The sequence below is a fragment of the Etheostoma cragini genome, chromosome 6, assembly GCF_013103735.1.
Source record: "Etheostoma cragini isolate CJK2018 chromosome 6, CSU_Ecrag_1.0, whole genome shotgun sequence".
Taxonomy (NCBI): Eukaryota; Metazoa; Chordata; class Actinopteri; order Perciformes; family Percidae; genus Etheostoma; species Etheostoma cragini.
In genome coordinates, this window is record NC_048412.1 from 23,900,573 (window position 1) to 23,916,549 (window position 15,977).

The following is a 15,977-nucleotide window of genomic DNA, read 5'->3' on the forward strand; positions in this document are numbered from 1 at the left end:
TGGTGTTTTGTCATTATTAAGTTGCTAGCTGCTGGCTAATTAATGCAGCACTATGTTTTCCATCTCAGCCAAGAATGGGGAAAAAAATGGTATTTGGTACACCTTTAAAAATCAACCACTTGTGTTATATTATCTATGTCCACTATTTCATCTGAATAAGACAACCATGATTGCATCAGCTGACGTGAATAAGGTGGGAAATTATTTTTACCGAGCTGCTATTTAGGCGCTCCTTACCTGGTTCCATTCATAGAAGGTATTAGGAGCTAATCGTATTTTCACTTACACTGAGTAAGACTTATCTGGAGTCAGGGGTCAATCCCTTGACACTGACACTCAATGCTAAAGGGACAGGTGTCCACAAGGGAGTACACATACAAGTGAACATGCTCTTTTTTTCCACTCTTGTCAGCACATCTCACTTAGCAATTTGTGAAAGGCACTTTAATATGAATATATTTGACAGGACAAACTTAACAAAGAATTATTTTAAGAGACCATACCTTGCCAGCATCACGTTGTCTGTGTCATCCTTGCCCCACTCCCAATCTTTCCCAGGGTCCACAGCAAAGTGCAGCGGCAGCATTTTGTGCTCAGAGTCAGTGAGAGGGATCACAACTGCTGATAGAGATGGGGAAAATTATTCTTAGAAAAAATATCAAACATTTGAATCCAGCACTCTAGATTGTCTGCAGACAGAAATACTTAGACTGCAGTGTCTGACCAATATTGTCTTTGGATGGTCCAATCAGATATTTTTAGACTAGTAAACAATTTAATGTCTGGGCAATGTCTTGCATTTTAAAGACAAACTTGTAATTTGTACACAAACTTCAGAGCGAGCACAACATTCTGCTCTTCTAAAACGTGAAAAAAAGCATTTCAATTGACAGTCATTTGCAGTATATTAGATCACAAGAAAGTGAAAGATTTGAAAGAAAGAAAGAAAGATTTCTGGTCATACTCAAAAACCCAATGGCCATTAGTTACCTTTCTTAAAGTGCTCATATTATGCTCCTTTTCAGCCTCATAATTGTTAGGGTTGAGTACTGAACCCTGAACCTTTACTGGTACCGACCGAATCCCGTCGGTATTACCGAGTATTGGTTCACTTAAAATGAAACACAGCCAAATTTCAGTACCTGAGAGTAAGCGCAAGCTTATCTGTCCTCTCTGCATATTGACAGAGAGCGGAGGTCCGACACACACACACACACACACGCAGAGGTGTAGACGGAGCAAACTACGTTGGCTCTGCAGTTACGTTGAAGTCACAGTGAGTCACGGCAATGCCGATAAAGTGGATTCAAGTGTGGTTACAGTTTTTCAAATCTTCACGCAGACACAGTTGATGTTACACTTCCTCTGAGACAAGCAGGGACAAGCACCTTTCAACAACAAGGAAATTCAAAGTGCTTTACATAAATCCTTAAAGAGCAAATAAAACTTTCATGATGAAAATAAACAGGCTAAAATATAATAATATACAATAATAAAAGTTACAGTGAGTTGAAATTAAAAATGATTCACTTTAATAAGTTGTAAGGACGGCCCAATGGTTATCACTCTGGCTTCACAGCAAGAAGATACCGGGTTCGGACCCCGGTTTTCCTGGCCATTTTTGTGTGGAGTTTTTCCCTACCACTAAATAAATGTTCCCCTCCTTATCCACCAAGCTGACGTGTATTGAGAGTCTGGCGTCATAAGGCTGGCATGCATCACCAAGGTGGGTGCTACACATTGGTGATATTAGAGAGTAGTCCTCCCCCAGAAGCGCAAGCATCTATAATAAAGCGCTATATAAATGTAATGAATTTTTATTATTAATTACATTCATATATGTAAACTATATGAGGGCTTGGATTTTTCAGCAACTTTTCTTTGAACGAATTTATGTAAGTGTTACACCCATGATTGATCATTTTAAAATCTCACCTGCTTACAAGGATGCTGCTAAATAACTAACTAAAATACTTTGATGAGATTAAGATGAATGATGCAGAGCATTACCTTGCTCTTTGGAGCTGTCCCTCTGTTCCATGGAGACCAGGGCAGAAAAGTGCGCCTGGTCGTATGCCAGGACCAGGGGAGAGCGATGGCACTTGGCAGCTGGCACTTCCAGTGGTAGGTAGATGCCTCCGAACGGGATGGGAGCAAAGGCTAGGGAAGAGTAACAAGGACATTAAACATCTAAAAAAAGGCGATCTCAGCACTGTTTCCCAGCAATACACACCCTAGGACGATTTGAGCCAAAAAGGGGCATTCACCGCTATCCATAAATTAAACCAGTATTTCACATGTTCAAGGTTAATTTATATCTACTTTCAAATATCAGCCAATTACAAGTGTGTAATTAATTTCATAACAAGACTGTTGTTACGTCAGATATCATTAAAGTATCTTAACAGTGCAAAGCAAGTTAACAGCTATTCCAACTAACAAAACTATGATGGCCGCTGCTTTTGCTCCAGTTGCCTTTTATTTCTGTACGGACCTGGACATATTCAAAACAATAATCAAAACACACCTCTTCAGATTAGCTTTCCACATACAATAATCTTACATTTCTCACCTGATAGTTGCTGGTTTTATTGTTTTTAATTGCTTTTAATATGCTTTTTTTACAATGAAAAGCGCTACATTAATAAATGTAAGAAAACGTTATATGTGTATGCACATTTGTTTTAAGCAACAGAAATGGATCACACAGTATTTGGCAGTAGTTTCTATTGTTTGATTTACCTTAAGATATCACATGGGTGGTGTTTACTTCATTAGACAACTCAGACAAGTCATTAGTCTCTGACAACTTAGTCAATAACGTTGTCTTTCAAATTCTCTAGTGATTTTCTGCAAAGTGTAGTGTGCATTATATATGTGACAAATTTTTTTTTTTTTAGAAACAAAAAGGATGAATCATATGATGAAATTACGAAAACTATTATGAAATTCAGAACATAATAATATAATACGTATTAGCAATGTGAGGCTTGAGGCATATTTACCCTCTCCTCCTGAGTCCCTCAGCATGGTGTCAGCCACCACCACAATGGGTCTTCTGAGGACGTGGGCCAAGACAAAGACGTGAAACTCCTCTAAACTCTCGTACACTGGTTCATCTGAGGACTCCGCCCTGAAGACAAAAACAACAACAACATGGCCTTTGGTTAAGGGGCTGTTTGGTTTTTATTTAAGGGGCGACCAGAGGAGTTTTGGGACCTTTAGTCAAAATAGCCTAACCCTCCCTCAGCCAGCAATACATTTTTCTATGACCCTGCCTAATAATAAAAAAAAAAAAATGCATGACCCTCCCCAACAATTAATTGATACCTTCTATACTGGTTTGCGCTTTGCAAAGATGTACAGATAGCTATGGTTTTTTACAACCATGACAAACAAGACTTAACCTCTGCTTACACATCACACTCCACTGTTAATAATACATTTGATCTGTAATGCACTTTATATTATGCAAATCCCAAGGTGCTACATGGTAAAAACACATGGAGAGCATGAAAATCAGAAATAAATTACAACAAAAATAATAAGGAAAAGGGCAAGAGTTCAATCAAAACCTCTCCTAAAAAGGTGGGTTGTAGTGGACACTTTAGTAGATTTACTCACTAACATTGTTGTGGAAACAATAATCATGGAAACTAAATGCCCACTTCGTGCATTGCTTCAAATACTAAGTTACTCCTCTAATAAACTAGTATTCAAATGAAATAAAACAATGAAACATTGAGACCATTCAACAAAGCACACTGGGTAATAAGTTCTGTCAATGTGGCCGTCCCAGGCCCGCCCAATCAGTGTCAAAAGTTACAAAGCTCCACGGGAGCAGGCTCGCTGACCGGACTATCATTTTCTCTCACACTCACACTCACACACAAGATAGTCTTGTAAATAAATTATAACATGTATATTAGATCTGTCAGTCTTTTCTCTATCATTTTCCTCCGTGGGTACTCGTCCGGGCGCATGCCCTTAAAAACAAAAAAAGTAGGCTAGTCAAAAAATGTTTGCATTTCAAAACCTTAGGAAATGGACAGCTGACACAAACAGACACACATTTTAACTCAATAGTAAAGTAGACTTTCAACTCAGGACAGCGCCACTTCTCACAAATACAGATAGAATTGGAGATGAGAAGTTTAACTGAAACTTAACCGCAATCTGTGCTCAACACTCTCCACTTGGCACCAACAAGCAACTTTGAAATTTTGCTGTTTTAATGAATACAAAAGTTGGGTGACCCTCCCCTCAACAAAGAATATAAAGACATGACCCTACCCCATTTTCCTACGGTGGTCCATTCCATAAATACCAAATGGTTCCTAACAGACACAATTGTTTATAATGTTGCAAATCCAGAGATAATGAAAGTTGGGATGAATTGTAATGGATTTCTCATGAGTAATACAAATATAAATTGTTCACTTTTTGGTGGGCCACATTCATAAACATATGAAGGTGAAACCACATTAACTAAGAGTTTGTATTATCTAGCTTTGTCAGTATATCTAACCCTTTCAAGTTATATTATGCCTGTTACAATAAATAACAGATTAACTAAAAGGAGGGCCAGTCATTTAGTTCCGACTGTGAGCGCTGTTGTTTGTTCATGAATAAAAACATGAGTGTGAATAAGTGTGTGCTGGGTTAACAGGCCCTACATTGTCCAACCAGACCTTACCCGTTGGTGCCGTTGGTGCTGTAGTGTATTCTTGGCTCACTGGAGGCGAGCTTTAGCAGTTCATTCCACTCTTTCTGCCACTCCTCCTCCGTGTACACCAGACCAGACTGAGGAGAAAAGAAGGACACACACACACACACACACACACACACACACACACACACACACACACACACACACACACACACACACACACACACACACACACACACACACACACACACACACACACACACACACACCATTTAGAGAGGGAGTGTCAAATGTCACAAAAGCATGTGCTGACATTATGGCTTCTTTCCACAAGGTTACATACTGACAATTGAGGAAAGACATTTAACTGGTGCCTTTACAAACCCTGTGTTGGTCTTACAGTAGCAACGGAACCCTCATCAATTTTATGTTTTAATCTTCAGTAATAAAAAGGAAACAACTCAATAATGTTTTTTTTTTTCTTTTCAGATTCAATGTCCCTATTTACCTCCACAGTACAATAAGACAAGAAAGCATCCCAGTGCAGCCACAGTCCTCTACCGCTGGCCACTGTGCAGCTCCACTAGAGCAATTTTGGTTTGAGTGATCTGCTAAAGAATGGCTGAACTGAAAGGCATTCGTGTGGAATCTCCACTGTGGGTGTCTGTACATTGCCTGCAACCACTTGGAAAACATACTCAGTGTGCTGCTACACTTGCTTTCATGGGAAGGAATCATTGTGTTCTGTCTGTAGGCTCTAAAGTCCCTCATTTTGACATCGGTGCTGCGCCTCTTTTGGAACTGATGTGCGCAGTATGCTCTTCAGAGTGTTCCACTCGATACATTCAGAAGGAGGAGGTCACGAACAAGTAGACAAAGTCACACCCTTCTACATTTGGTATATATCTTTCAGAAAAATATGAACAAGAGTCAGCTCTCCCCGACCTAAGAAACGGCATGTTCACTGCAAACTCACGGTCCTCTCTTATGTATGTAAATAGAGAGAACAAACAAATTAGACACCTCTCAATATAATACAGTCCAGTACAACCCTACATCACCACCTTTAAAAAACACAAAAACTGGATTTGCATGGAACAGAAAACTAATAAGTGAGCTGTGTGCATTTGACACTGCAGATGTGTGGGAAGCTATGGGCAGACATGCTGGTATAGAAAGCATGTCAAGGCTTTGACTTGTTCATTGTCCCTGTTTATTCTTTCACTATTTTATCAAATGAGTCCAACAAGCAACATTCTGAAGTCCTACAAGCTTCTCCTTGCTTTAGACTACCACTCTCTTCATACAGTTATCCCAGAGTTAAAAAAATTTCATAAAGAAATATGCAGCCTATACAACAGACCTCTTTGTTCTGCTGGGTCTGCTGCCACCTCCATCTGCGCTTCAATGCCTCTCTCTCCAACCCGTGATCCATCAGCGCATATAGGGATTTCCGTAGCATCAGGTCCCGGTCATGAAAACCCCACATACCTGCATTTAAAAATTTGTTTAAAAGACTTTTATTATTTATTAATATTCAATGATCAAAATAAAAAAATTAACTGTAAACCAGTGAATGAAAAGCGTGTTGCTGCTTTATTGTTTTTTTTACCTATGAGTATCTTTTTTAGTAGAACAGGTTAAGCACATGAATATTACTTTAATATCTTCTACCCAGGAGCACAACATGGGCTTGAACAATGCCTGCACATTAGTTAGGACATAATTTATTTCCTGTGCTATAGCTCCTAAGTGGGCCACAAAGGCTAAGTGCACTGCAACATTGTAAAATGAAATTAGGGCTTAAACCAACAATGAAGATCTCTCAATAAATGCTAATGGAGTGTGAACCTGCATGGTATCTAGGTCTTGTTTGAAAGGTCTGTGATACTCACCAAGCGAAGCGGCATGTAACAGGCAATTTCCGTCTCCGCTTGTTGCAAGAGGCAGCAGATTCTGACAGTTTGAAACCACTTTCGTCCACCAGTTCAGTCGCCCTGAAGGCAAATAACAAACACTTAACTCACCTGTTTATAATACAAATATGGCATAGTTTTAATACAAAACAAATGCTGTAGTACTTCACAAATGGGAAAAAATAAAGATGTTTTGAAGATAATCATATTGTTGCTAAACTGGATTTCCATGCTGGCAATGTGCAAACACTTTCACAATATCAAAGGCCTTTATCACAGTAGACACTTCACTTGTGGTAATAAGAAAAGCCGAGGAGTTACAAATAACAATGGCTCTGTTCCACAGTGAGCCAGCAAGCACATCATATCAGGACCCTGAAATCGAAGCAGCTGAATGAAATTTAGCTATCATTAATGGGAATCGACTGTAAACCTTTCAGTGTGGTAGCCCTTCATCTACAGAGAAGGCATGGGATGTCATTAAACTAATATCAGCTCTTTTTTAACCAGCAGGCCTTGCGTGCAAATCCTAGATGTGTTATGTGTTCTTCTCACCTGCATGCTCCAAGGCCACCATCATTGACTGCTCAATAAGGTCCCTCTCAATGAAGCCACGGAAGTCATCCCGATACACGGTGAGGTCTGGCAGTTGGAAAGTGCACAGGGGCGTGTCCAGAAGTGGTTCACTACTGCTACCTCCAGTGCTTGAGACATGAGAGCGGGCCAGTGACACGATGGTTGAACTGGCGTGGGAAATGCCCCTCGACAGACGCTTTTCTGTAGCTGCTAAAAGACAATGTCAGAGCATGTGAAGAAAAGGTGGTATGTAAGTATAATTTTTTTTCAAATTACATTAGCTATTGGTGATCATTTTCTGGGTGTCTTTAAGTGTTTGACAGCAGGTGTCAAACACTTAAATTCAGCGTTATGTTCTCATTGAACACCACTTACCGAGCCCAGCACTTCTAACTAGTGTAACTAACATCTCACTTGCTGGTGGACTCACCTTGCACCACATCATCTTGGCGGTGGAGTATAGGCCGCCCTACCCTGGCCATATCCTTTTCGGGTGGCAGATAAGACCTGTCCTCTGCGATTGAATACGTTAGGTTCCCAGCATGCACCTGTCTTAGCTGCTCAAAGTCACTGAGGGCAGCAGTGAAATCCCAGTTCTTGCCTAAAGACAGAGAGATGGATAGAGTCACCAGGTCCAGCCTGACATCCTGAATCTTGTTTCTATTTCGAGCAAATCTTTAAACACATCTTAAATGAGTTTAAATATTTACCATAAGTCAATGCAAACATAAACTGTCTTATCTTATGTAAAGGCCACTGGCACATTTCTCTACTTGGGTAAATATCGGAATTTGGAGCACGTCTCTGCTCCCTGGCTTGCTGCTGTTCACTGCATTGCTGCTGTTCACTGTATTGCATTGCACCAATATTCTTATCTGCAACTTGGGCTCGCTGCTAGGCAACAGAAGCCCTGTTGACTCCAGATATACCTTCCTTCTGTTAGTGTATCATAGCCTAATTAACAGTAACAAGACAGAAACCCTGTTCTCATCTGGTAATAAGATCCGATCTGAGTGATTGGATCACAAGTGGACATCTCTACAGGTGAAAACTCTCCAGGATACACTGCGAACGGATCACAAAAACCCCATTTGGATGTGGTCGGAGTCGCATGTGTCCACATTCTAATAACAGTGACAACAGGAATGCGTCCTGTGTCTTATGACACAAAAACCACAGAGTGAATTCTGTGTTTTGGATGTTATTATCATATTCAGTTAGTGATGTGTTGCTGTTTCTGTTCCTGCATGCTGCCTGATCCCATAAAACCGTCTGTCTCGAGCTCTCTGCAGAGCTACACAGCGCTGTCTGGTGTTTACGGGGAAATGAGTGGTCAATGCAGCGTCTGTGGAACAGTTTCATTTCCTATACTTTCTTCACAATAAAAGTCTCCAGTTATTTTGGTATTTGAATGCCTTTATTATGAAGCCGCAAAATCAGGAAATGTTGGGTCTTCATCAGCAGTAACGTAACTCAATTTAACTCAACTTCCAAGCAAACATGAAAAGTAAAATTAAGCACATATAAACTAAGCTTCAAACCACAGACATTCCGAGACTGAAACAGGATAGACATTTAAAGTTCTGAAATCGAAGTTGCAGAACTAGTAGAACATAATGACACAGAAGAACTTGTACCAAAAAGCGGAGCCGTGTCTGTTGTTACCTGTCATGCTAACGGTAGTCCCACTAATGTTACTCTGCCATGCTAACATTACTGTCACCTCAAGCACACACAATTGACACAGTAAGAACAACCTACGGCCCCTCTACAAAACCTTCAACAAAGACGAGTTCAGAGCAATGATTAAAACACCTTTTAAGGTGCAGAGTTTTTAAAACACCAGCGGACATGTGAAATAGAGCGTTTGGGAAACAATGATGTCAACTCCTCATTTCTGGCATGCCCATTGTTGCTTTGTGTAGGGAGCATGCGCTAGAAACAACGAAGACTGACTACAGCTATTGTAAGTGGAAGCTGAGCAGCAACTCGTCGTCGTTTGTCCACCCATAGGAGTCACAGTTCAGTTTCACCATAGCATCTTGGGCCATGTAACAGAAAGATATAAGAAAAAGAATCTTCTTCTCTGGGATTTTAAGTATTGTTGATGTAGCCTTTATCACCACCTATTGTGTTTAGGAGTTTGGAGATGTGTCTTTGCATTCTGATGTGGTTGGAGATATTTTGTAACCAAAGTTTGCGTGGACAGAATACTCTTTTAAAATAGAATAAGAACAATATCTGTTTTTAAAAAATTTATGTAAACGTCTAGACAGAAACTAAGATGTTCATGACTAATCCATTTATCACTTCATATTTGCATTAAAATATTACACTTATTGACGTTGGACCCACTGTATTATTTCACAAGGATAGCAGTGATTGAGACAATTATAAAAATGTTTGCTGTCTAAGACCAGTGGTATAATGAAATACTCACCCTCTAGCAGATCTCTGGCCAATCCTGGTTCAGCTCCAGTGGAACGGACAAAGTCGGACAGGACTGCGTCCATATCCACGGTCATGTGATCATGAATTCACCAGGTTGCGGGTTGTATCCGGGCAGAAAAATAAATTAAAACGCAGACTTAAGGCAAGGGCAGGGGTGAGGGAGAAGCGGTCCTCTACCTTCTGCTACTCTACCTGCCACACCTGAAAAGAGAAGACAGATAAAACACAATTAAAACTTGCAGTTATAAACTCGTCAGAAGTGAGCTTGAAAGTTTGCAACAGTGAATGAGACGCACGCGCTGATACAATAACCCTGCTTAACTTCTTTTCAAACGCAAGCCTGTTCTGGCCTGGTTGCTTTTGAACTTGACATCTTTGCGGTCACCCAAGACAACAGCTGTGGCACACAAAAGGGGAACAGGTCTAACATACAGTTTGCTTAGATTTGCATTGAAACCCATTTAAAGTAAAATGGCAACACATGGAGGGTAGCTGCTGTCAGACGTGTGATGTTTGTCATGTGGGCAACTTGACTGTGTGGTTTCAGTCTTCATCTTGTTTTTCTGAACACTTTTTTTCAATTAGCTATGTCTTATTTCTACATCTGGATGTGAGACCAATATGCATGATTACTGCCTTCAGATATGAACTTGAATATGTAAACAGATAAGATTTTATTTTCTGTCGGAACAACAGATCATGAAGGGTCTAAGCAGAAACGTGTGTAAGAGAACGTAAGGGAAGTGAAGTGTTGGCAAAGATAGAGTATGGTTTCAATGTAAATCTTTTGGAGATTAATTATATAACAAACTAACATCAAATGCCAATATTTGCCTGTTTTTGTTTTGGTAAAAATTAAGATTTTTATTTACACCATCATAATCAACAATGGTTTTAGATTAAGATTAAGAAGTACAGAAGTGTTTTTTATTTCAGGTAATTGAACCTCAATGTCAAATACATTTTAAAGTCAAATTTGTTGGAGCGGTATGATATGAGGAAACCCAGTACTTCTTCAAAGAGGCCCGTTTAAAATCAATTAGACAATTTAACTCTTCAAATTTCAATGGCTATACAAAAGAACTGCATCAGTTGGGAACGGAAATCGATACAGTAAAACTATCGAGACTGAAGGGGGGGGGGGCGGGTCAGCATTGTTGAAACAAAGGGCAAATCGATTCACGGACAGACAAAAGGCATGAATCAAAGTGGTTCGGGCTAAAAATATATACTTTTTAAGGCTAAGTGAAAGCTAGAAGCCTTTTTTAAATAGGAAAGGTATTCTGAGCGTACATGCACTTTTTAAGCAGTGTTTGAACCCATCCAGACAGACATGCACTTTTTTAGCAGTGTTTGAACCCATACAGACAGACATGCACTTTTTTAGCAGTGTTTGAACCCATCCAGACAGACATGCACTTTTTAAGCAGTGTTTGAACCCATCCAGACAGACATGCACTTTTTTAGCAGTGTTTGAACCCATCCAGACAGACATGCACTTTTTAAGCAGTGTTTGAACCCATCCAGACAGACATGCACTTTTTACGCAGTGTTTGAACCCATCCAGACAGACATGCACTTTTTACGCAGTGTTTGAACCCATCCAGACAGACATGCACTTTTTAAGCAGTGTTTGAACCACATCCAGACAGTTAGACAGTTCCAAGCCTTGTTCTGTAACTTGTGTCCTTCCACAGCACTTTGCTGGGTTAGTATACTGAGTGATATAAACCTCTGGTATATGATTAACTTCAAATGCAGGTCAAAAAGCTAATTAAATCTTTCAAGATGTTCTATCATTATTAATCACTAATATTTGTTTTGTAGAAGAATATATTGTGTTTTCCTTCTCAAATAAATCACCCAACATGTAGTCCATGTTCTCTGGGCATTACAATAACAAAATTGCTGTGCACAATGGTCAAACAATCCAGTCATTACACAGCCTTGAAGTTCATAAACTGCCTGATACAAATTTGTCAGACTTTTTTTTTTTTTTTTTAAATCTACCTAGAGTCATCTATTCCCATCTGTCCCATGGCTCATCCACCACCCAATGTTCCTGCCTCATCTCTGACTCAGTGAACCCTCTCCACTGCGCCTGATGAGTCACGAGTTTACTCTTCTTACACCTCTCCATCCTTCTCCCGCTTCATGCTCTCCCTTCCTCCCTCAGTTTCTCCATAATTTTTACAGTAAAAGCCACAAACGCACGCAGGGTAGGAAAAGACTTCAGTACAAAAGGCTTTTCTCAGCCTGCAGAGTATTTCTAGAGCATTCTCTCCAAAGTCAGGCATTCAGAAGTCTCCCTCCCTTGCAGGGTCTCCTAACATTCTTGAAGTTTGTCAATTCTGTGATATTCAGGTCTACTGATCACAAACACAACAACTTAGATATGCAAGACTGTGGTCAGTTAACCATGCAAACCCACAGGGTATCAAAACAGACTTTGACCCCATTCAGACTAACACAGTGGTGTGGGTTAGACCGTGTTCTGACCGATAATAGCACCGAATCAAAACCCACTGTGTTGGAGTGAGCGTGTTGCTATAGGTTGCAGAAGAAGACGTAATACGAACCAGTCCAGAAAGTCCAGTTTGTTCTCAGACTAAAAAAAAAAAAGATGACGTACTCCACTGAGGCAGGATTTACAATTTATAGTTGAACTTTGTCAAAGCAGAAATAATTTTCTCCTCATTCTCAGTTAACAGTATAATTGGCATTATGTTATTTAAAGTGACACACCGTAAAAAGGTATCAGGTTTAATAAGTGCATACTTTTGATTAAACTAAAAATAACCCAGGAACCACTTTTGTATTGAACTGAAGTGCTTTTCTTTTGCCAGAGCCTACCAATGAACACCAGTGCAGTAATCTTATTTAAAGAAATGAGAAGCCTGAGGTTTTTTTTCCACAGAGCTATTGTTGTAGACATATAGGTTTGGGGATTTTTAACATTTGGGGTGGGAATTTGAGTTTACTGACATTTAAACATGTAACCCTGCCACTTAACTGAAACAAGATAGCAAGTAGGAGAGTAAGACCGAGCAGAGAACATGGCTGCAGAAGTAAAACTGTAACTAACCTTTTTTAGTAATTCTATTATTAGTAATGAAGTAATGAAATTCTATGTAGTTGGGTTTAACATTGACAAGAAAGAAACTCAGTTGGTGACGCGGGACTCTGTAACGAGGCATTAACTTGTGACACCACGTGAATAAGTTCAACATGAGAGGCTTGCGTGACGCAGTAGACCTCAATCACACATGCTCCTCCTATGTAAAAGAGGAATTATAGTATTATACCTCTGCCGACCCAGCACTGTCTCCAACTGGGGTATAGAAAAAAATACCACTTCCAATACAGAATTTTTTTTTTATTAATTAAAAGAAAATGTCAAATAAATGTGAAAGTCCCAACATTTATAGTTTGTAAATAACCCATCAATAGCAATGCTGGAAAAATCACTGCAGGACGAATTATTGTCCGTATGAATGATTATTGGCCCAACGGTTTTAGTTGAATCAAGCCTCTGCTTGGACCTCAGGGTGCTAAGTGTGTATGTGTCTTGTTTGCAGAGCCTGACCAATACATCGGCGGGACAATATTATGGGCCAATGTTAGGCTTTTACCTAACTATTGGTATCTGCTTTTATAATGGCCAATAAATGTTTGTGTTGTTTTTAAATATTAATTTATCAGAATCATTTAAAATGACCCTGTGTATTGATATCGGCCTTTAAAATCCTTAATTGGTCGGGCTCTACTTGTTTGTTTACTTAATAGCTTTAGATAAAGCTGATTTACTGATTTGATTATTCTGAGAAACGCTGGTATTTGGCCTATTGACTACAAATATTGGCACTGACAACACAAGGCACTGTGATAGGGCGATAAAAGCGAAGGGCTGTGGACAGAATGTACCAACACAGACCAACAAAAGGCTGACTGTTGTCACTCGGTGCCTGTAACATCAGCCATTCCTGTGAACCCACTCTGATGCGTTTGATATATCACATTGCTCTTCAAAAAAAAAAAAAGTAAAATAAATAAATAAATAAAATAATAAAATAATCTTTGCAAATGGCCCAATTGTTTCCCACAAGGCCTCTGGTGTCAGGGCACTATAGATGCTTACTAAATAACATATTATTTTTATCTGAATAATAACTATTAACCATAGTCTATTTGTGACAGAGCCCGGGCGCGTTGCACAGAGCAGATCAAGCCGGGCAATGGACAGGGGGCAGAAGCACCACGAAACGCCGTGATGTATTAATTCTCGGGCAAGTGAACGGTCAAGCGTTGGTCAACAATGATTCTGCTCCTCTGCTGTTTTCTAATCCCACGTGGAGCTGTCCATCGGGCACATGGCCGCGCTTCCGCCTCCTCTCTGAACCCAACGCATCCACACACAGCCCTGCAAGACGCACCGGTGGGAGCAAAGAAAATATTTTGTCGCTCTTGACATTGTTTTGATCCATTCTGGAGCCCTGTGAAAGTATATTAGCTAGTCTGATTAGCCTACATGAGTCAAGCGTTATTAAGGAAGGGTGTTGCTAAATGCCTTGGTTATGGTTATTTTTTTAAACTGGTGCAATACAACTAAAGACAAAAGACAGACTTAAACGATGTTTCACAACGTGCAGTCATTAACACAGACAACAGAAAAGTTGATGACATCAAACAAAAGTAAAAGGTGTGGTAGGCTACAGGTTTATCAAGTTCAAAGCAAAATAAGGTGTTTATTGTGAACCTTTACCAAAAGGTAAAAATTATAAATTGTCTTTTCTAGAAAAAGTGTGTGGGAATTACATTAAAGCCTGTGTCTACCTCTAATGTCAAGACAGCCTAACAGCAATGACATGTTCACACCTATACAATATAAATTACATTTCATGCCGTTTAAAAAATTCTAAATTTGGCAACATGCACAAAAACAAATCCATAAAAGAAAGACCCTGGGTGAATTACTGGCTAACATTAACAGCGCTGCTGCCAACATGGGGCAGTCAGTGATTTGTGTCTGCAATGGCTGAGCTTTTGTCTGGCAGGAGGGCTTACGTAACAGGAGCTGCTGACAACACGTGGGTGCTGAGCTGAGGGCTGGGAGAATGGCCTGGATCACTGAGGGAGACAGAGAGGTCACCACAGCCCACTGCGTCAGCCCTCGGAGGGCTGAGAGGGTTACATTTACTGCTGGAACAGGGGACACAAGTTTGTTTTGCTGGTCTTTGATCATTTATGAAGGAAACATTGATATACTCTTCTTATGGAATGCAAGCCGTCGCATCTGAGATGGTACCTCCGTCCACACCAGGAGAAACAGGGTACAAATGTCTTCTACTGTTGACCAAATGAGCAGCTAAACTGGTCAAAGGCATCCTCCTCTACCAGGGGAGGTCAACAAGCCCGACTCTTAGCCAGACAGAAAAGACAAGTGCAAACTACTGTATATGACTCAAATGCATTTCAGACTAAAATGCATTTACTTCCTAAAGATAAAGACACGAGTTGGTGAAAAAACGAGATGTGTAAAAAATCGCGGGGCTACATGAAAGCCACAAGAAAAAAAGCACAAAAGCAAGTTACTCTGTTGTCATTACTACTCCAATACTATTTTTCTATTAACACTTTTTTATTCTATTCAATTCAAACTGCATTTCTTGTCTTGTTTTTTGTTGTTGATGTCATTGTCTTAGCTGTTAGAAAGTCCAGACAGGATTTAGTAGTGTTAGTTCAATGTGTTGTTATCAGCCTGGGGTGAGGTCATTACCCACTGTTCACAGCAAACCAAGATAAGGAACATAAGGAGAGAAACAGACAATAACATGTATAACACAAACAATACCAAAGAAAGATTAGGCCTTTATCCTACAATGTGCAAAAGCTGTCAGTGGTCTAAATGCTTTGTCATTCTTTAAGGTCTAGGTTTACACATGCTAGGTCACTCAATAGGGCGTGACCTAAATTAGTAAAAATTGTAATATCTGCTACGCAATTTGTTTGGGACCCTTGGGGACAGCGGAAACAAGTTGTTAACGCAACATTAACATCACCTTTTAAGTTGATTTAGCCAACTTGTTAGCAAACTGTTGTTTATTTACACATTCAGCAGTTACTAAACAACATTATCATTCCTTTGGATTCCTTTTTGTGTCCACATCTCATTACATTGTTTTTATTTCCATTAACTCTTGTGGGAAAATATCTGGTTGTTTAGCTGCTAAATGATCCATTATGTTCCCCAGCTAGTGGCTCATTTTATCTGCCTGCTGTGTGGTTCTGAGCAGGTAGCGTACAGAGCAGGTAGCGTACAGGGCAGGTAGCATACAGGGCAGGTAGCATACAGAGCAGGTAGCATA

The 15,977-nt window shown here is 39.9% G+C and overlaps 1 protein-coding gene across 4 annotated transcripts in view; it reads right to left on the reverse strand.

Annotated features, from left to right (window-relative positions):
* Positions 1 to 15,977, reverse strand: part of otud7b (OTU deubiquitinase 7B) — a 39,694-nt gene that overhangs the window by 6,362 nt on the left and 17,355 nt on the right. Inside the window, exons 2-10 of one of the 4 annotated variants that reach the window (XM_034873291.1) lie at positions 9,602 to 9,813; positions 7,592 to 7,762; positions 7,141 to 7,368; positions 6,565 to 6,666; positions 6,033 to 6,160; positions 4,697 to 4,803; positions 3,006 to 3,133; positions 2,011 to 2,160; positions 504 to 621 (exon numbers count right to left, since the gene is read on the reverse strand). In XM_034873291.1, the coding sequence (XP_034729182.1) occupies positions 504 to 621; positions 2,011 to 2,160; positions 3,006 to 3,133; positions 4,697 to 4,803; positions 6,033 to 6,160; positions 6,565 to 6,666; positions 7,141 to 7,368; positions 7,592 to 7,762; positions 9,602 to 9,686 (1,217 nt within the window). In that variant the 5' untranslated portion in view covers positions 9,687 to 9,813. Of the gene's footprint in view, positions 1 to 503; positions 622 to 2,010; positions 2,161 to 3,005; positions 3,134 to 4,696; positions 4,804 to 6,032; positions 6,161 to 6,564; positions 6,667 to 7,140; positions 7,372 to 7,591; positions 7,763 to 9,601; positions 9,814 to 15,977 lie in introns of all 4 variants that reach the window. The other 3 variants (XM_034873289.1, XM_034873292.1, XM_034873290.1) reach the window with 3 other exon arrangements.